At 38.2% G+C, this 22,251-nt stretch overlaps 1 protein-coding gene across 5 annotated transcripts in view; it reads right to left on the bottom strand.

Moving 5' to 3' along the window:
• Positions 1–379: 379 nt before the first annotated feature.
• CNTNAP4 (contactin associated protein family member 4) overlaps positions 380–22,251 on the bottom strand; it is a gene marked incomplete at both ends in the record, with an annotated part of 284,081 nt that continues 262,209 nt past the window's right edge. For all 5 annotated transcript variants that reach the window (XM_080936900.1, XM_080936904.1, XM_080936903.1 and 2 more), the window contains 4 exons: positions 380–573; positions 6,290–6,361; positions 6,686–6,904; positions 21,913–22,000. In XM_080936900.1, the coding sequence (XP_080793026.1) occupies positions 380–573; positions 6,290–6,361; positions 6,686–6,904; positions 21,913–22,000 (573 nt within the window). The remainder of the gene's footprint in view (positions 574–6,289; positions 6,362–6,685; positions 6,905–21,912; positions 22,001–22,251) is intronic.

Raw genomic sequence — 22,251 nt, 5'->3', positions numbered from 1 at the left:
TCTCCAGTAAAGCAAGGCCATTTATAGTCCAGTTTTGAGTTCTTACCTCTAACGAAACTTATGTTTTACAGGGTGAAGAGAAGGGCTAAGGTTTCCTCATTTAAAAACCATAGTTGTGAAGCAAGTTAAACTTGGCTTTGATCATGTGCAGAAGTTGGAAAGGGACACCAATAATGAGCTCCTTTCTTAACAGAATGATGGCTAGAAAGAGCACATCCCTGGAGGAGGCTGCCTGGAGCCATCCTGAGCTTGGGCATGGCAAGATGGCCGTGCTGCAGATCCATCGCCTGTACGATCAGGGTTAGAGCAGTTCTTGTCCACTGAGAGCCCCTGGCTATTAAAAGGAACTCATCCTTCCAAGTTAGAGGATCACTGCCAATCAGAAGAAGTACTCTTTCTGATTTTCACCGACTGCGTTCTGGATTTGAAGCTCGCTTTTCAAAACAGCCTCGGCACTGTCTACATTCTCTGACCTTTTTGCCTCATTTCTCTTGTATAACCTTTTCTGCTGATAAATGCGAATGGCTATGGCAGAGACGCAAAGCAAGATAAAGATCACAACAGCTATCAGACCTGGAGAGAAAAGAGAAAAGAAATACCCAGTCAGGACCTTGGTCATAATAGACACTGAGAATATTATTTTCCACTGAAGTCAACCATCTCTAAGATATAAATCGGAAACAATAAAATTTCTTGCCTTTTTATTCAAGTAGTACTGGAATGGATTAAGTTTATTTAGGGATTCCATCAACTTTGTGGGGTCGCTTCCATTTATCCTGAATGTGCACTATATTGGATCTGCTTCATGTGTTTCTTTTCATCAGGAAGCATTACTTACATAATTTTATGACCAAGTGTGGCTTCATAATAAAACACCAAGACATTTTAATTATTTTTAAAATTGTAGTTTAAGTATAATGCAGTAAAAGGATTGTGTTTTGTGATTAAATATATATAACAATGCCAATGAAGTTGATTTTCAATCAACTGTTGAAGAGGACTATGTTATACACACAAATGGTGCTAATAAAATGTAAATACGTTAACATTCTTTCTTCATGAGGCATGTTGAGTTTTGAAACTCTGAGTTCTTTGTAAATATTTGAAGTATTACAATTCTTTGTTGAGCCCATGGTTATAAACTTTGGAGTGACATGCAATCCTCCAAGTGTAACAGTGGACTCCAGATAATTCCCAGGACACCCTAGGAAGGGGACACATAGGATGCAATTTGGTATTCCATAATAGTTCTAAGGTGCCTAGAATTGAACTGTCCACCAATGGTGCATGATGAAGGTAAGGAGAAGTCCAGTGGTTAGCCCAAGTGAAGACCAGGACACCAGACTACAGTACTAGTCACTGACTTTGTGAGGCAGAAGACATTGCATTGTCAGGCAAAAGCCAAACTCATTTAAGAATGTCCTCAATGAAACAGTAAAAATTATTCATTTCATAAGTTTTGATGCCCTGACTGCAAGTCTTCTTAATGGGCCATGTATTGGCATAGGAAATATTCATAAAGTATGTCAGGTGCATGCTGAAGTGGGATGCCTGAGGCCACAAAATACTCTGCAAACATTTGAGTCATGAGTTAAACTGATCCTTTGTGCTTAAACTACACATTTGTTTGTATTTTGAAAGGTCTACAGGGAGGCAAACTATTGTGGCTCAGATGTCCAGCTTTCCTAGGTCTCTCTGAACTGAACGAAGGACATCTGTTAGTCAAATAAAATTGCCCAGTGGTATTTCATGCTAATGGTAAAGTTCAAAGAGCCAAATAAAAATAGAATTTGGAAAAGTATTATCTGTCACAATGATTTTGAAAATTTCCTTAATATTGTCATGAGGGCATCAATGGATGAACATAAGTTTTGTGTGTGTGTGTGTGTGTGTGTGTGTGTGTGTGTGTGTGTGTGCGTGCTTTGAAATGTTGTATGGAGTTTTTCAGAGAAACCAGGCACTTTGAAAATAAAACATTATGTAAATATCTTAGAGGGGATATAAGCTTTTGTTACATTGTCTGATTAGCTCTTGAACTCATTGCCAATGATGTTCTGGTTTAGTCTCATTAGACATGAATATAGGTAGCTGCCACATGTCCATTTGATGTGCTCTAGCTGGCACATGTGATTTGGGGCCTCTTATAAATGTGAGTTATTAACAATATTCGATATTAAAATAACAGTGTGGATCAAATTTGGCTTAGTAGAACTGAGATTCCATATTATTTTGTTTGTTTATATATTTTTCTCTTGAGAAAGGGACTCAGTATCAGCCTTTGAACTAGGTACGTAGCCGAGATGATCTTGACCTTCTGGTCATCCTGTTCCCCATCTCTTAAGCATAGGATCGCTAGTGTGTGCAACCACATCCAGCTGATGCTGTTCCATGGATAGAATCCAGGGCTTCACACATGCCGGGGAGGCACTTGACCAGCTGAGCTATATCACAGGCCCTAAGACTCCACTTCAGTACAAATAAATTTAGAGCTGTCTTCAGTAAAATTAAATCAAGACTTGAAGGTATTTGGAAGTTTCAGGAAGATTTACTAAGCAGAATCTTCATGGCCAATGGCAGCATGGCTGATGATAAGCCGATTTTTGACTACGTCAGGCTGACCTGAGAAAGATAGTAATGGATCTAATATGCATTTGGTAATTTTACTAATGGGCATCACTACTTAATCACACCAATAACAAATTTAATCAGAGTATTTATGTGTTGTTATATATTTTGCCCCTCGTCCCTGTAAAAACAATTAATTAAATGGCTAAAGCTAGTTCAATCATCTTATTATAAAATCTCTAGCTGGGAGAGAGGGATTGGGAAATATACAAGGTGAGAAATGATAACATATGTTAGAGTACTACTGAAGGTATAAAATGTTATCATGACATCATCACATTGGTCTAGATGGGACATCCAGCGATCTGCCCTGGAGATGGTCTCTGACTCTTTTCTTCCCCCTGTAAATATGTGATTTATTTCTTTTTATCTGGGGCAGGATTCATGTCATTGCTTTTTGTGGCCAAAGAAAATGCCTTGAAATTACCAGTTACCTGCCCCCCAAACAAGCCATTTAATATGTTCATAGTAAATAAAACAAACTGCTCTGCTCTGTGCTGTTTTAGCTAAAGCACCATGAGGATGTGTTTTCGGGAGCAGCATATGCCAGTTCCTGTCTGCCTGAATCTGCATCCTCACAGTCTGACCAGAAACACTCCATGTCTGCTTCATCCATTTAAAATAGCTCACTAAGTCTATCCTCCTCTCTCATACCACACTTTGTTTATAAACAAAGAGGAGGGTTACCCACAGCTGAGATCACAAGAGGATTATCTACTCTAGAAAGTGTTTGAATACATCAACCACAGTTACACACTGGGTTTCATTTATGACTGGCTGGCACAACAGGATAAAATTCTACCTCAGTACTACCAGACAGTGCACCACAGTGGAGGACCCTATGCTGTGAATGAGCAGACAAGTCGCACATAGTTGGCATGAGACCTTTCAAGCTTAGATGGCCATTTCCAGCTGCTCTGCCACCAAAGCTCAAACCCCACAAAGATTAAAATAAGACAGCATGCTGGTTTCATGGACCTGAGGGACAAACCTCTCCCTGCCCTGTGACTCTCTCTCTCCCTCTCCCTCCCTCCTTCCCTACTTCCCCACCTCTCTCCCTCTCTCTCTCTCTCTCTCTCTCTCTGTGTGTGTGTGTGTGTGTGTGTGTGTGTGTGTGAGAGAGAGAGAGAGAGAGAGAGAGAGAGAGAGAGAGAGAGAGAGAGAGAGAGAGAGAGAGAGAATTTGTCTGAGCAAGAATCTACTTTCAAATGTTGAGCTCCCTACAAATATTGTAAATTTAAGTAAGGTTTTAGTGTATAATATGTTTCCCTTAGACTATTCTGGTAACTACCTAAACTCAAGACCAAATTAATCACACAGAAAAGGGAGTGTGTGTGGGGGGTTGTTTTGTTTGTCAGGGAATTAAAGAAGAATTCTATTTCATGTATCTTAATCTATAGATATTTAATTTAAGGGGAGAACAGAAATATAAATGAGAGAAACTGTGTCTGTCATCGTTTAGCATCTAAAATAGTGTCTAGCTTCTGGAAACAGTTTAAGTATAAATGAGAGACAATACAAGACTCTTAACTATTCATACAGACACCCCCACATGCACATGCACACATACCTATACACAAAATTAAAAGTAAAAGCTTTACAATTACTGACAAAATTAAAAGCAAAATCTTTGAAAGGCAGGGGGCTAGAAAGATGCCCCAGTAATTAAGAGTATGTATTGCTTCACAGAGAACTGGAATTCAGTTTCCAGCCTGAATTTTCCTGTACCCAGGGCTTCAAGAGATCTAATGCCCTCTTCTGACCTCTATGGGCACTGTCTTAGATAAGTTTCAATTGTTGTGATAAAACATCATCACCAAAAGCAACACAGGGAGGAAAGGACTTATTTCAATCTTACAAAGTCATGTTCTGCCAATGGGGGAAACCAGGGCAGAAATTCAAGGGAGGGACTCAGAGGAAGAAACATGTACAGAGGCCAGGGAAGGATGCTATTTACCAGCTTTCTCCTCCTGCCTTGCTCATGCTGTTTTTTTGGTTTTGTTTTGTTTTTTGTTTTGTTTTTTGTTTTGTTTTTAGTGTAACTCAGGCCACCTGCCTGGAAGGTACTGTGTCCTGGGAAATGGACCACCCACATCAATCACCAATCAAGAGTATGCAATACAGACTTGCCTATAGACCAATCTTCGAAGGCATTTTTTTTTCTCAATTAAAATTGGCTAGGTTTTTGTGAAGTTGACCAAAACCAATCAGCACTGACAACTTCACTGTTCTGCCACACATACACACACACACACACACACACACACACACACACACACATACACAAACACACAATTAAAAATAAAATTAAAATATTTAAAAATACATTAGTAAGCAGATCAAGTATGAGGGCCACGTAAAAGTTTCTCAAGTATATGAGTAATCACATTATCTGGATATAAGGCTGAATAGTTATTTATTTTATGCATCCATATGATATTCAGAGTGTAGAGAAATGTTAAGGCACTTAACATTTCAGTGCTTTGATTAATAGCCTCTGACGAGCATTAATCAGGAAAAAAAAAGCTTTAGTTCTGAGTTTGGTTTTAAATAACATATACCTCCAAGAAAATGCTGTCACATGAAATGTATTTTTAAATTTTTCTTAGTGTGAATTCCACAATTTGAAATTACTGTGAACCACTTCAGCCTATTAACCTAAGCTTTGATAAGGATGGACAGGTAGAATCCCTTTATAGGTGTGTCTGAACAATGAAATCTACTTTAATAAGCATTAAAGAAACACAAAATGTATACATCTAAATTAAATCTCAAATTTTCCTGCCTTCACATGGGCCCTTTCAGAAGCAATGGTATGTCTAAGGAACTAAATGCACAAAGCAGACCCTATGATTTTAAGTTAAATGCTGTCCATTTTTTTACATAGCTTAGCAACAGACTTTGGAGTGTGATGCTTTAATGAGATTATCCACATTTACACAGAAAATTTCCAAGGATGCCTAGAATCCAGGAAGATTCTATGAGACCATCCCAGTGGAAGTTATAGACCCTCCCTTTCTTCAAGTTCAGTGCCTGAAAAGCTGTGCACAAGTGAGTCTGTGAACGCACTCTTGTCCTTCAAAGTATGTACTGAGGATATGAGACTAGTCAAGAAGCCCCACCCCTTTCTGAGAGCTTTTGGCTGTTAATGAGTGCTGGGAGTAGGAAAGTTGCTTTCTTTAGTGTAGCTGATGGTAAGTTAGTTGCCCATGCCCTAGTAGATAACCTTTGACTTGCTTGTTCAGGTAACCTAATTAAACTTAATGGCAGTGGCTCACACAAAACAAGAGGCAAGAATATAGGATTGGAACTCACTGCAAAGGGGTTCATTGGGAATGGACTGAGAAGGATAAGAGAAGGTAAGGGAGAATAATAAAGAATGATTATAATCAAAATGTGTTATACACATGTATGAGGTGACAAAGAATTTTTTTTTAAAAAAAACACTAAGATTCATTGTATAGCAACTGTGAGTCACCCCTACTCCCCTGTTCTGGGAATTGAACCTAAGACTTCATGCTTTGTTGGCCAGGCATGCTACCACTGAACAACAACCCCAGTGAGAGTACATGGATTTTTTTCATAGTGTTCTGAGGCTTCTGTTCAGCTTTATGGTAATAAAAATAAGACCCCAGCAAAAAGTTCACTCATGCTTCCCAACTACCTCCAATCACCGCAGAGTCACTTTTGATTGCATGAGTGAGAGGCTCTCTGTCGTCCATCGTTCCAGAGTGATCTACAATAAAAGCACAGAGAGGAATAGAATGATCCACCCCAAGAAACAGGAGAAGATGCTGAAGAACTCAAGTATCAACGTATTCAAGTATCAGGCCAAAGTCATAGAGATGAATGTGGAGGTCCCTATTGTTCTCAATTTTAACAATGTCATCTACAAATGGACATGAAATCAAAACTCCAGGAAAGGATAGATGAAGGAGAAACCTGAAGAGTAAACAAAAGCCATTCCCAGAAGCCATCATGAGAATCACAATGAAACTAGGAAAATGACCAGTCTGGACAAGCCCATTTATCATCAATGAGGGAGAAAGTCTTCAGTCACCTGCAAATGAATGTGTCCTTTCTCTGGATGTGGCATCAGTGCCAGCAGGGACCACACAACTGGACTCAGTCACGTGCCCTGTCACGGTGACAGGGGCTGGATGACCAGGTTGCAGAACAGCTTTCAGAGGTGCAAGATGGCTGAACTGCACTGCAGAGAGGCAGCCTGTGAAGCCATGGGCTGCAGCCAGTGCCGTCTCCTGGTCAATATCACTGTACTCTACAAAGAAACAACACAGCATGATTCAGTGGCAAACAGGAAGAATGGTGATGTAGACATGCAATTCCTTGTATCCATGAACACAACAGCAACACATGTACAACTGCTAACTCTTCCGTCTTTGTTGAGAGAAATAGTTCTGCTACATCTTTCTGTAAACAGGGTTAAGACTTCGGTGTGAATAAAGAAAGTTAGCAAGAATGGTTCGTTAAGAATACTGTAGTCTCTGCAGATGATTAAAACAGTAAAAATGGATGAGGCTACGAACTAATGAGGGGTCACATGATTTCATGTTTTTTTTCTTCCTTTGAGACAGGGTAGCACAAAGTCCAGGCTACTCTCAACCTCCATATGTCATCAAGAATGACCTTGGACTTCTGAATTTCCTGCCTCTATCACCTAAGTGCCAAGATTACAGGAGTGTACCACCAAGCCTGGTTTTATTCATTAATGGGGATCAAGCTCACGATTTTGTGTATGCTAGGCACCTACCCTGCCAACACCTACATCTTAGCCATTAACATTTTAGGATAGATCAAAATATATTTATTGTGTTCAATCAATATCAAGAGATGTGTCCTAGGTTTAGAAATTAGTTATGTTCAGCTTTTGAGATTTAAGCCAAGAAAAAAAAAAAAAAAAAAAAAAAAAAAGCAGAAGCTAGAAGGGAAATTGGTCTCTGAAGCTCCCTTGTTAATTGCCCAACCTAAGAAGGTCCTCCAGCTAAAAGCTGGCTGGGTACCACATGATTCCTGATGAACATTCCAGGAGACTAATACCAGCATGTTGTAGAGGCCAAAATCCGAAAGTATTAGGATGTCTCCTTACTCGTTTCCAGCATGAGAACCTTCATATCCCATTGCTTTCTGTCTCAATGATGGGCTTTCATGAAGCAAATAAGTGACCTCCACAAGTAGATAACCACTCCTCCCATGTTAATAAGTCTGTTCTGAGTCAGAGATTAATTCAAATGCTAAAATATTCATTGATAATTTAATAGCCAACAAATGATACAGATAGCAGTTGTTTTACCAGAATTAAGTGGAAATAAAGATAATTTATTTATAGAGCTGCTTGTGCTTTTTTTTAATGGCTTGGTTTGGTTTGATTTGGTTTAATTTTTGAGACAAGGTCTTACATAGAGTAGGCCAGCCTTCAAGTCACTGTTTAGCTGAAGGTGACTCCTGATACTCAGCATCCATTTCCCAAGTACCAGGATCACAGATATATGGCACACCCAGCTCTCGCTAGAGCATTTTAAAGTGTAAAGGTCATCATAATATGATGTATTCGTACATCCGACAGGCTCAGACATGACATCATCACCCTCCCTCCCATTCACACATGTACACACAAATATATGCCTTTTTCTGTCAATGATATGACAGACACGGGGAGTTTATCAACAGTATAAAGCACACCGTTTTAAGAGATTTTTGTCTTATTATTTAACTTTTTGCTGCCACACAGATGTGACACTTAGCCTCCGGATTGCTATTAGTGAGTTATCTGTGGTTACAGGGTTGTGGATAACATATTCTGGACTCCAGGCCTCCTGGAAACCCCAAACCACAAGCTTCTTTTGTTCACAGATCACTTTATGGCTCAGCCTTTCCTTCCCTTTTCTCATAGCTCCTGCAATGTCTTTTGTTGTTGTTGCTTTGAGGGATATCTGGGCTTGAACATTATTTTTTAAGTAACTCCAGGCATCTCAATTCTGAGCCTGTCATTTCCTGTAATAGCTAGGTTTCTGAAGACCATTTTCTTTTGGCTCCATTTTCATTCACATTTTATATCTAATGATAAAAAATAACATTGATGAAAGGTTTCCTATTATGAGGCTCGTTCTCTATAAAAAGAATCCTGGAGATTGGGAACACGGCATCACTTTTTGGTTATGGCCTTTAATCATTTCCAGAAGAGTTCATCATCTCCTTCTTAATTAGCCATACTTAAAATCCTCTGTTCATTAACCTGAGAGACCTTAACAGTAGCGTCGGAAAGGCTCAACAGAGCTAACTCTCAGAATAAGGACAGAAGCAAAAGGAACCCAGCTGCTAGCCCGCTGTTGTACATGCACCACAATTGCCATAACAGCATCAGAGGACGGGTATCTGGGCCCAAATAGTCTGCCTTGGGAGGCTGTGACCTGATTCTCTGCTTCTCCTCCCTAGATAAGGGTAGCAGTGGGCATTTATCACTCCGTGACTCACACAGGAGATCAAGAGCTCCAGAAATGTATCACCGGCCCTCGTGATGGTTTGTCAACTTGAAGAATCACCTGTAAAGAGTCTCAGTGAGGGATTATCTAGATCAAGTCAAGCTAGGCGCATGTCCACAGGGGATGGTCTTAATTAAGATAATTGATGTGGGAAGATTCAGCCCACTGTGGATAGGACCATTTGCTAGGCATGGGCAGTGATCTGTATAAGAGTAGAGAGATCATGGTGATCACAGGCGAGCAAGCAAACGCTCATGTTCTCATTTGTAGTATCTGTTCTTTACTGTAGATGGGATCTCCGAGCTGGTTAAAGATCCTGCCTTGACTTCTCCATGACTGGAATTGAAAGCTAAGAGAAATTTCTCTCTGCCCTCGGCACCACTGCCAGTCACACTGACAAGTGTGCAAACCACATTCTCACACGGAAGTAGCCACAGACCCAAACTATCATTTAAAATTTTTATCTAATACCAAATGCTCATCCCTGAAAACATACATATACCTGACATTGTACAGACTGAGCAAGTTATATACATGTATGCATGCTATGGTAACTAGTTAAGAAGAGAGAATGAATATAGAAGAGAGCTAGGAGGGATATATGTAAGAATTTTGGAGGGAGGAATGGTAAGGGTAAAATGTAATTTTATTATAATCTAAAAAAAAGTTTTTAAAAAAAGTCATTTTAAATATTCACTAGCAAGCCATGCCAACCTTCACATGTTAGGGTCTAAAGGATGACATAATTATGCCTCCAATTATGCGTATTTTTTATTTATAAAGGCCGTACTCACACTGGAATAAAAAAGAGGCTGTGCTGTGTATGGCTCACATTTCCTTGACATTGTTCACTAAACAATCGAGTCTAATGACTGTGTAGCATCTCCATTGTCTTAGGCATCATGAGTAACCTGGGCATGACTGCAAGTGTGTGGAAGGCCTATGCAGGCTATATATTAATAACCTCACATTTTATGACTCACTAGACCATCTGCAGATTTTAGTATCTGCTGGATTCCTAGAACAAAGTGCCTATGTTCAGGTGAACAACTCAAGTTCAGACATACAGATATTTATAAAAAATCTTATTTTAGGAACATCTTATAACTTTGATGATTTCTAAAAATGGCATATGTGTTAATGTCAATACTTTTTATATTTCCTATAATGTCCACACACTGAATAAAAGTTATGGAGACTTTTAAAATATTCTTCAGTTTTGAGCCAAATATTTATTTATTTTTATATGATTTATTTCCCTGGTGAAAAATGCCCCATATGAGGTACAGACTGAAAACTCCAAGTTTAAAGAAGTGAACATATTTTTACTATTGGAGTTGCTGTATAAAAACTTATACTTCCCAAATTTTAAATGGGTAGTTAACCCTTTACAGTTTATTGTTGTCAGAACCAAGAAGGTAGAAAGAGGTCCCCAGCTGTTCAGGTACCATGCACTTTAGTGAGAGGGCACATAACAAACATGGAAATAGAAACTAGTGATGCTTTTGTGCAGGGAGTAACCTGGACATTTCACTGAATGTATGTCTGTTAGGGATCGGTCATTGTGGTTGGGCTCCCTTTTGTGCTTACAGTAATAAGACCTCTTATATAATCAGCCTCCGTGGGGCTGATTTCCCTGGATGTGTAGAGTCTACTGCTGAGCAACTGGCTCTATTTTTTCCAGTGTATCTGATACTCTTGTAAGTCTACCTTTTGCTTTTCCTGGGTTCTTTCCTTCCAATATTCTGCAGAGGACATAGTAAATCGGTAAATCCTTTCTTTTATAACATATTTATTTTTATTATGTGTAGATATATGTCTGCATATGAATGTGGGGACATGAGTTAACAGGTGGCTGTGAGCTGCCCAGCATGGATGCTGAGCCCTCAACTCAGGTCCTGGAAGAGAACAGCAACTATTTCTTCACCACTGAGCAACCTCCCCAGCCCCACTGAGCAAACCCTTTCAATATGCTCAGTTTTAACTTAGCCTGGGAATCTCCACAGACTTCACATGACTTTTGTTTGGAACAGACCTTTTGGTCACTCTGGGATGGACTTTATTCAGCCTGTGTCTCCTCTGTGACTTCTGCAAATCTATTCTACTTTCTCACCCATTAACCGTAACTTATTTCTGTGTGGGTCAAACACACCTTTCTTTCACTTCATTTTCTAGGAACTGAATTCAAATGTCAATGTAGATCATTTTATCCAGATGAATTTTCAGTTCTTCTAGCTCTTTGTTTTGTTTTGCTTTGGTTTACTAGAATCTACTTAAATTGCATGTACGGAGTTTCATCTGTGTTGTCTGTCTTCTTAAATAGCTTAATTTATGTAGAGAATCTTGATTTTTTTTCTTTTCTGTTTTCTTTGATGTTGAATCCCTTTTAGTGATTAATTGTGACTGTCAGCTTGAGTTTATTGAGAGGAGCCTGGCAGATTAGTTAAAAACAACATTGGGTGCTTTTGCAACATTCAGCAAACACTGGGTATCTCCTGGAAGCATTGACTATGGGGCGTAGTTAAACAGATAGCCCTGAATGTGTTAAGCATAGAGTCAAAGCTCACTTAATTCCGTTTTCATTTTCCATTTGTTAACTAGTGCCCAGTTATTTCCTGCCTCAGAAGGCTGAATCTCACTGGGAGACTGTAGGTCACACAGGAGGGTGTGTCCCTGTGCAGTGTCACATTGAGCTAAGCTGTTAGAGGAAACTCCTCCCTGCAACAGCAATATGTAAATGTACCAAATATCAACTCATTGAGAAACAGGGAAACATGCACACTGGTGTGCTCTGGTGTTGATCTTTACACACATGGTCTAGAAGCCTTGGTAAACTACACATTCCCCAGAATTTGTAAGCTTCCAGTGATTTACATGAAAATTCTCCAGGATAGCACAAAGATACTCCAACCCTTGGATAGAGAACCCCAGAATTTCTTCTTCACTGGCATCATCCAGGTATGATCTTCCTATTCAACTAGACCAACAACTCCTTGTTTCAGGACCTCTGGAGGATGGGTTAACATGGGAAGAATCTTCTAGGGCTTAGCATTTTTCTCAGAATTCAGCCTAGTTTTGAGAGAAGATAAATGGGGTAGACTGAAGTTTCTCATGAGCAAACAAAGCCTTAGAAAACCCTCAGCATCCTCTGTGTGTTCTGACAACTATTCTAACAATGTCAATGAGCAAAATCTATTTCTTTCCCATTATCTGATTCCTACAATACCAACCTTGTGTAAGGGGCTAGAGAAGTAAAAGTAAAGGAGAGAATTGAGAACAACCATTTCCAGCTCTTGTTTCTGGTCATAAAAATTCTCAAGTGTTTCAAGACTTCTGGGGCAGTCTTACCTATTTTTTTAAATAAGCCTCAATTGTATATGCCAACAAAGGGAGTAACTTCTGCTTGTGTGAAGAAAAAAATCATTTAACAAACAGCCTACAAGAAAAATTGAGTTCCAGGAAATTAGGATTTGATGGAGTGCCTTTCTATTATAGAGAAAGGAGTGTTTCCAGAAAGATATGGCAGTCAGTATAAGAACAATGACAAGGAATGCTTTATAAAATTCCTCATGGTTCTCATAACCTACTGCAAATTAAAAGTCTAAGAACTCAAACGAGAATAAATGCAAGTAGTTCATAATGTCTTCAGTAGAAAAGGGGGCCAACTTCAAAGAGGACTTCAATAACTTTCCTAGGTAAGATAGGGAAGGATTGCCAGAAAGTGGTGTCATGAATCACAGGAGAAGCCAAGGCTAGAACAAGCAGCCGAGTTTGCTTCTGTACATATTTACACCAAACAAAAGCAGGCGTGAATGTAAAAGCAAATGCCAAAGTAGATGCCAAGAGCTACAAGGACAAAGAAGTAAATCTCTTGGCACACAAACCTACTGCTCTGATGTAAAGCTCTATGCCCCAGTTCACACAGAAGTTACCAGTAGATAGCTTTCTCAGAACCTTAATTCTCTGTCACTTCAGAAGAGCCTGTCTCAGCTTAAGTGTCATTAGACATAGATGTACAAGATTGGTGTCTTTAAGAAATCTAATGCTGGTTGGAGATACAGAGCAGTGCGGAAGAGCACTTGTTGCTTTGGCAAAAGACTGGAGTTCAGTTCCCAGCCCCCATGTCAGATGACAAACGGCCACCTGTAACTCCATCCCAAGAGTATTTGAACCCTGTCTTCTGACCTATGTGTGCACTTGCACGCACATGCAGAAATGTGCACATATAAACACATAACTGAAACTAAAATATCATCTTCATCTAAAAGAGAAATCAACTTTACTACAACAGTTTGAGTATACCTCCTTGGCTCTGCTGATTTTTATCTAATATATCCTTGGAATGAACATTTCAACCTTCCTAAATATTCCCTAGGGAGACAGAATAGATATGCTTAGACCACATCGTTTTTTGTTTGTTTGTTTGTTTGTTTGTTTAGACCTGACCTAAATACCTAAATCCAAGTGTATTTCTCCAATCTACGGGCTCAGAAGGGATCAATGATCCTTATGGGTTGTCACTAAAACAACTGTTGAGTTGAGTGAAAGCAATCTGCAGGTTTTTCAAATCTATTCTAACATGGAAAGAAACCCATGAGCAGGTCTCAGAACTCAAGCATAAAAAGGTAAAGGAAGTATAACCTAACAAAGGCAGAACTACAAACTACAACCTACCTTTCAACCATCATCTTGAAGCACCAACAGGTCACTGATGTCAATTTTCTTATATAGTTACTTTTTTGTCATAAAAAAAAACAACAAAGGCCAATTATAACCCTCACTCAGTTTCTGAGTAGTAATTTTTTTTCAGTTTTTACAATGAATTAAATTATATCATTATTCAAAACAAAGGCATATTTTCCCTGAGAAGTTTTATGCAACTTTAAGATTATGTGATTATCTTAATTAGGAGATTGTTTTTAATTGGTATAATTGTAACCCAATAAAAGCTTAATGAATTATCAAAACAATTTATGCCTACATGTTTCTTTGATTAATTACATCTCAGAAAAATCTCTTGTCATTAAAAATCTCCTCACAAATGTTTAGCTTAGAGAATTCATTGACAAACCATTCACCTTTTAAAAAAGATTTTTTAAACTATGTATATACATTGTGTATGCACACCTGTGGGTATGTGCACATGAGTACTGTAACCACAGGAACCAGGAGGGGGCATTGTATCTCTAGATGTGTATATTAGAAGCCAAACTTGTGTCCTCTGCAAGAGAGGTATGCACTCCTAACCAACGAGATATCTCTACTTTCTCTTTGACAGGGGAGCTTATGAAAATTGTGAGCATGCTTAATAAAGGAATGGCATACCTGTACCTCATGGGAAAGATGAGAAGGAAAAGGATCAGTTTCTCTCTCTCCTCCAGGACTAAATCTGAACTGTAACAATTTGTTTTTAATTCTGACAATGTTAACAAACCCGACATTCAGGTACAACCCAGGAATAATTGATTTTTGGTAAAAAAAAATGTTATTTTTTACCCCATCTCTATTGCTCCATCATACTTGACAGGAAACACTGAGAAATGCTATTCCTAATGCTCTGACACATCTTAGAGATCATCATCAGACTAAATCATTCTGTATCTCCTACTTGTGGATGTGCCCTCTCTCCACCACTGCAGTTATGGGTCCACACTCTACACTCTGACCAACACTTCCTACTGTCTCCTACCCACACTAGTTCTTTAATAAATTTATTTTAGCTTAACTACCATATTATAGCTTTATTTGTTTATGTATTCACAGAGTGGACATATTAAAGCACGTTCATAATTAAATAATGCCTCTTTCCATTTCATTCCAGAATTGTTTTTGATGTTTTCCTTTTTTTCATCAGGTTTCTAGATTTTTATCAGGTTTCCTGATATTATATGCTTTTTGGATCAATGACTTTCACTTCCGCAGTTGGGAGTTTTTGAAGTGTAAGCAGAGTTCTGTTTTATGGTGCTTGACAGCCAAATGGTAGCACTGAGTGAGACAGCTCACTGGGAGAAGTGTGCTCGCCCATCCCGCAGGAAGCACTTACACATGATTGTATGCTCTGACAAAAAGCCCCAATTTCCATCTTATCATTTGTTCTATAATTATAATCAGGAAATATGTTTCTCTTTCCCATCATGAATATCCCCAAGGTATTGTGACGTGATGCTTCTCAGCTCTAGTCGCATAACTGGATTAGGACAAATGGTGTTTATGAGTGTCTATTAAGAGCCAGTTCACAATGACATAAAAGACCCTCTGTAACTGGCAAGGGCACATTCTTGAAGTCAGTCTGCCATGTTTAAAGTATTTTTTTTTAATCAATAGTTTATAGAACTGATGAATTCTCAAAACTAATTTTTGGTCTTTGTATCTTTTTTATTCTAACTTGCACTTCTTTTTTTTTTAATTTGATTTAAAAATAACCAGTCATTACTTGAGAGTTACCACACAGTTTATTAATGAAGTCAGTGTCCTTGGGTTATCTAGGTCACCACGCTTCTTATTTCTGGCTGGTGAGGTTGAAGTAAGCTTTGCATACAGGAGTCCTGCACATCGGATCTTGCTCTTAAACCTCTTCTGTAGACATCTGATAGACTCACTTTTCCTTGCTGACCAAACTGTTTTTATATCTGGCCTAAATCTGCCTGACAGTAGGTACACTTCCTACCTCTGTAGCCCCGGAAACAAGGACAGCTATGAGACATGATACCACATAGCCATAAGCCATTCCTCAGAATGAGCTGAATAGGCTACTCATTTCAATAAACACCCAACACATACAGTTATCCAGGCACAGATCTCAAGTCTTAGCTTTACAGTAGTTGATGGGCTTGAAAAATAAATGGGATATGACCTATCGGTATGGACCTATCTGAGGCGAGTGTCCTGGATAAGACCTTAATTCTCCTGCTATAGTTTAAAATCTACTATTTTTGCTAGAGTTATTGAGTCCCTCCATGTCTTAAGTGTAATGGGGACGTAGAAACAGTTAAAAGATTATTCATGGCACAATTAGATATGATTCTAAAGCTTTTCAGCTTTGCTCAGTATCTGCTCGTAATATTGAACAATGACAGAATTCCAAGATTATCTTCATTTCTTCCCAATTTTAAAAGAATGTTAAAGAAACCCAAGAGATAATAGAATTTTCTGTTTTTCTGCGGTTTCATCTGTCAAAGCAGTAAATGCTCCCAGTTTAAGTTTTTGGTTGAAAATGTAGACAAATTGTAACTAAACAAACATAAGTTGGTTTTATATTCTGCCTATTACAAGAAATATTCTGAATTTATTATTTTAAAAATAAGTATTTTATACATCTTAATTTGGAAAGAAATGGGCTCATTTCATGGAAAGCACAACTAGAGTATGTTATACTCAATTAAGTACACTAGAACATGGTACAATTAGTGTAAGCATCTTTCTATAGGCTCTAACGGCACAGACATGATGGTTGTTACCTCGTTGATCATGGCTCTGTATATGGAGCAGGTTATTAAAAAGCACGAGTTGAATTAATATATGAACCAATAATGCAAATGGACTAACCAAAACCAAATAGCATATTTGATGAATATGAGCCCATAAAGATGTACGTCAGAGATCTTAAGTTAGACCCTAACTGCTAGGCTTCTCAGTCTACCTCATACTCTAGACAACATGATGCTTCTCACAGACTGCTCCTAGCCAAGGACTAGAAACAGCATGCATTCTAATTCCTCACAATAATGGGACTTCTCTGATTTGACTCAAGAGTTCCCAAAAGACTCTGGACGGCAAGTCTTTCTTAGACTGTATGGTGGTGGAACAGACTTTGATTTCAACCCCAGTACTTCCATCTGTAATGATACTTTCATAACTCAGCCAACTCCCTTTGTGTTTGTATGACTCAGCCAACCCTCCCATGTTTTCTCTTGCAGTGCTCTCTAAATAAAATGCCCGTCTTACTCTCTTCTTGGCAACTGTTTCTCAAAAGACCTCTAGTTAAACAACACATAACGTCAAAAAGTGAGCAATACTCTGGAAAACTAATATCTTCGCAAGCCAGTTTGTTAATCTATTTTGTGATAACATAATATACTATAATAGAATAGACTAATTTACACTCTAATATTTTATAATGAATTCATATGCCATGCAAAGTTTGACTACAAGTTGCTAATTGCCTTTGAATTACAAATGATTTGTCCTCTATCTAGATCCATACCTAAGGTACATGCTAAATAAATTACTACTTCTACTTCTGGGAGCATACATTGATTTAAATTATAAAGTTCATTGCTCAACTTGGATTTTAATCATAATTTTTCAACATGAATGATATACATTTGAGTAACATGCAATTTAAATAAAAACATTAACATCCTTAATTCCATATGACTATCCTATATTCATATTAAAAAGGAAATATCATTGTACAGTTTTGTTAAGACAATCCTCTTCACAGGATGCATCTGAATGTCTGAATTATTTCATATTTAACATATGTCTACTCTCAAAAATATTTTATCAGAAACCCTGGCATTAAATTTAAAGACAAAATATGATGTCAATATTGTTCATAACTTTGAAAGTTGGTCATATGTTCTGACTCTTGCATATGTGCCTCATTTCATAATCTACTAGACATAAAAGCTCTTGAAATTGAAAGTTTTTTATTCATTTGATCATTTTTATTAGTTTATACTATTGTTTGGGGAATACCATGCACAGAAAACCTTCTTAATATGTCTTGTTGATAACAAGAATGTGATATTGGTTTATGTTTCCTCTCATAGACAGAATAGATTCTAATAATAATACAGTCTGAAAGAAGGGCACACTTTTACACTTTGTAATTTTGACCTTTAGTTGTATGAATAAAAGTATCCATGTACACCTAGGCTTAGTGGAAGACTTCTTCTGAGTTTTTCTATGAACAGATTTTCAACAAACTGCCCACAGCTCAGGGCATGGCTCCATCTGACACCCCCTGTGCCTCATCCTGGCTTTGTCTTGTGGTGTCATTGTTCCCCTTCTATTTGCCCCATAGCACAGAGTCACAAAGTCACAGAGAAGAATTACCTCCACTGCTAAAATTAGCTCCAGTTGGATTATTGATGTGATATTGTTGTTGTTGACTTGGTCTCATAGTGAAAATGTAGACCTAGTTAGAATTGTATTTAAAATTGACTTTAACCATAAATTTTATTAACCTGCCTCATTCCTCATTTACATATTTATGGAATATCCTCATGCAGAAGATGGCATGCAACATTTGCCTTTCTGTGTCTGGCTAACTTTCCTTAACCTGATGACCTCTAGTTCTATCTATTTTGCCGCAAATAACAGGATTTCATTCTTTCTCAAATCCCCGTTGGCTTTCTGGGCAGTGCCGTTGCTATGAATGGAATAAAACACTGTTGTTATGAAAAGAAATGATCTGAACAGCACCTTTTTTTATTCATCCAAACCTACATCACCAATTCACAAAGGCCAACACACTCACCTCCACGCCAGCCTGAAATGATAGAAACAGTTCCCAGAAGTCGGCAGAGAGATTTCTCAATGTCAAGTTGGGAAAATGTATTCTGTTTTTAACTGAGGGCCTAACTAGTGTTTTGGTTTTGTTTCTTTTAGGCTTTTTAAAAAGCTTTCCCCATTGGAAAGAGTTTATTGGAAAGAAAAGAATTAATTCACACTGAATTCAAAAAGGCCAAAGAAATGCAAGAGTGGTAAATGGGGACGGGTTGCATGTGATGTCCACATGTTTAGTAAGTTGCATCTCCAAGAGCAGCAGGCAGTGTTTTGACTTGGGAGACAGAGTTCACATGGTTTTGCTTACTCATGTTTAAAAGTTTTAACATATAAACTAGACTTTCTCTCTGTATCTAAAGATTGCTAGTAAATACTTTAGTATTGACATAGCTTGATGCATTTAAACAGGTCTTTAAATCTGGGGTGGTGATAGATGATCAACTCACAACATTGGCTTCAAGTAGGAATGCCCATAGTTCAGCAAGATAGGTTCCACCATCTCAGCTGTAAGTCTGCACTAGCTGGATGGTGTGTGCTGTAAAAACACTGAGTAAACCCTGATGTGGTCATCTTAAGCAACTTCTCGTATTCCTGCTTTTCTGTATTAGTTTCCAGAGTGGCCATAGAAGCTGTCCTGCTAACTTTGTATTAAATTTGATTATTTTTGAGATTATAACATAGTTACATTCTTCCCTTTCTCTTTCTCCTTCCAAAGCCTCCTGTATTTCCTTTCCTGTTTTCCTTCTAATTCATTATTCTGTGTGTGTATGTGTGTGTGTGTGTATACATCTATTTAGACATATACTCGTGCAATAACAATTAATGAAAAAGAGATCATAAATTTAAAGAACAGAAACATATATATGAATACATATATGTATAGAAATATATGTGTGTGTGTGTGTATAAATATAAATATAACCCACTCTGCCCATAAAATGCTACTTGTATATATTTCAGAGCTGACTGTTTGGCACTGGACAATCAACTGGTGTGTTTGTCCAGGGGAAGACCTCTCTCAGCTTTCCTTGGTTTCCTGTAGTGATTTGTGGATTCCTCCCTACCCACCCTGATGTACATATAGGTGTCATCCTTGTTCAACTTTGATTTTTTTTTTTTTAGACAGATTCTTCCTGTGCATACCAGACTGTCTGCTAATGGCCTCAGCTTCCCAAATGCCACTATCACATTTTATGCCACCAACTCAACCACTCATTGCTTTATGCACTTACATTTTATTTATTATGAAACTAATAAGTGTTCACACCCACAGGTTCAAAGGCAGATGGTTTCATCTTCTAACTACACATCCGATTTAGGATTGAGTCCATCCTAAAGCTTCAAGGTAAAATAGAATCACCATCTCATATCCAATATGCCGGACTCTGTGTTCCTCAGAGTAAATGATATGTCAACATTAAGTAGTTAGATATATGATATAATTATATAGTATGTATAATTAACTCTGTGAGGCTCACTCTGAATTTTTCATTATGTTTCCAAATAATTAAGTTGTGTTGAGGATACATACATATATATATATATATATATATATATATATATATAATGGCCGTTGAGATTTAAGATAGTTTTGCTGCTTGGAGCGCAGGAGCACATAATTTGGGTGCTCATCACACTACCTGAAAGCCTATAAATATTTATAAAGCTAGCTATTAACCTTCTCCAGGGCCAATATTTTGATCATTCACCCATGGGTTTAATCAAACATTCTCAGGATTTTAAGATGATGTACAGGGAACATAAGGAATGATTAATCCAGGTACAAATACATGACAAGGTCAAAAGATAAAAGATTACATTGGACAAAAGACTCTAGGTTGCTACCAAATATTGGATAGGAATGAAATTCAGACTATAAAAGCCCCCTTCTATAAAAGAATGTGACATATTAGTACTCAGTTATTCATTTATACCTGAAAATAAAAGCTTTTACATTGATTTCTCAGGTTTCAACATAGTCCTTGATGGTAACTGCATTTTCATTATGATTTTTTTTAGAGGCAGAATATATTTATTTTAATGTGATTGCTAATGGAAACGGGTAAGAATTATAAGGCATTAAGGTGTGTCTATGTAAGAGTATCTGTAAATACACCACACAACGGGTAAAACACGGCACAAAGCACAGCCAAAATCATGTTCCCCCAATGGAATTGCTTTCATTTCCTCTACACCTCATTCCAGTTTCACCCTTCAGTGGAGGTCTGTCTATTTTTCAAACATACCCATTACTTTCTCTGCTGCTATGGTCAGATGTTTGGTGAGAACTCAAGAGAGGAAGTGTTACCTTGGCTTGTAAGCAGAGCAATAAAAACCACCGTGGAGAGGAAAAAGACATGACGGTAGGTGGTGTGATGGTGGCTGGAGTAGGCAGATACACAGGACACCTACTTCTGTCCTATCTTAGTAGAACAGGAAGAAGAGAGGAACAGGAAGTGGAGTTGGGCGATAAAGTCTCAAATCTACCCCCCAGTGATAAGCAGCATCTTTCAAGACTCCACGTTCTAAAGGTTATAGCAACACCACTGGCTGGGGATCACTAACAAATGAGCCTGAAGGGACATGGGGCATTCAAACAGCAGCAGCTGACTGATATACTCATTGCTACTCCTACCTTGGTATCTTTGATGCAGGAAAATTATATCATGTTTCATTATTGTCTTAGTTTAGGTTGCCATCACTGCAGTGACATGCCGTGACCAAAAGCAGCTTGGGGAGGAAACAATTTATTTCACTCACAGCTCCATATGACAGTTCATCATCAGAAGCAGTTAAGGTAGGAAGTCAAGCAGGACAGAAACCTGGAGGCAGGAGCTCAGCCTGCTTTCTTATAGAGCTCAGGACCACTAGCCTAGGGACAGCACCACCCACAATGGTCTGAGATCTTCCTTATTCACCATTAATTACCCAAGAGGCTTGATGATGGCCCCATCTTATGGGTGAATTTTCTTAATTGAGGTTCCCTCCTCTCAGATGACTTTAGCTTGTGTCAAGTTGACATGAGACTCTCTAGCACAATGATGGTGGCAGAGCCATGGCAGAGATCAGTGCTGTCTGTTCCCAGTCAAAGGAAGTCACCATTACTCATAGAGACCTCCCCAACTAAAATAAGGCAAGATGTTCCTTTTGACATGATAAAGTGGGAGCATGTGTGTGTGTGTATGTGTGTGTGTGTGTGTGTGTGTGTGTGTGTGTGTGTTCTGATTCATGCTTATACATTATGGCCAGGAAAAAGATTCTTTCTTTTACTTACCTAGCATTCTGCCCAGTACCAACGATTTCACTGCACTGAATTCTGTTCCTGATGACAAGTAGGTTTGCCTCCTTGAGTTGTCATCAATCTACAAAATTATTATGTGAAATAGAGCCATCCAAATAACCATTGTTTTGTGGCAAAAAAAAGAGGAAGCAAAGAAAGAAAAAAAGAAGAAATTGTTATTATGGTTGTATGATGATTCGAGGAAGTGAAATTTGAAAACCATTTCAAAATCTGACACTTTTTAATCTATGCTCAGATACCCATTCATGTTGCCATTTTTCCCTTTGGTGTTTGACCCATCTCCACTGCAGAAGAACCCCAAATTTGGTAAAA

The sequence above is a fragment of the Micromys minutus genome (assembly GCF_963924665.1).
Source record: "Micromys minutus genome assembly, chromosome: 24".
Taxonomy (NCBI): domain Eukaryota; kingdom Metazoa; phylum Chordata; class Mammalia; order Rodentia; family Muridae; genus Micromys; species Micromys minutus.
This window is presented reverse-complemented; position numbering and strand designations above follow the sequence as displayed.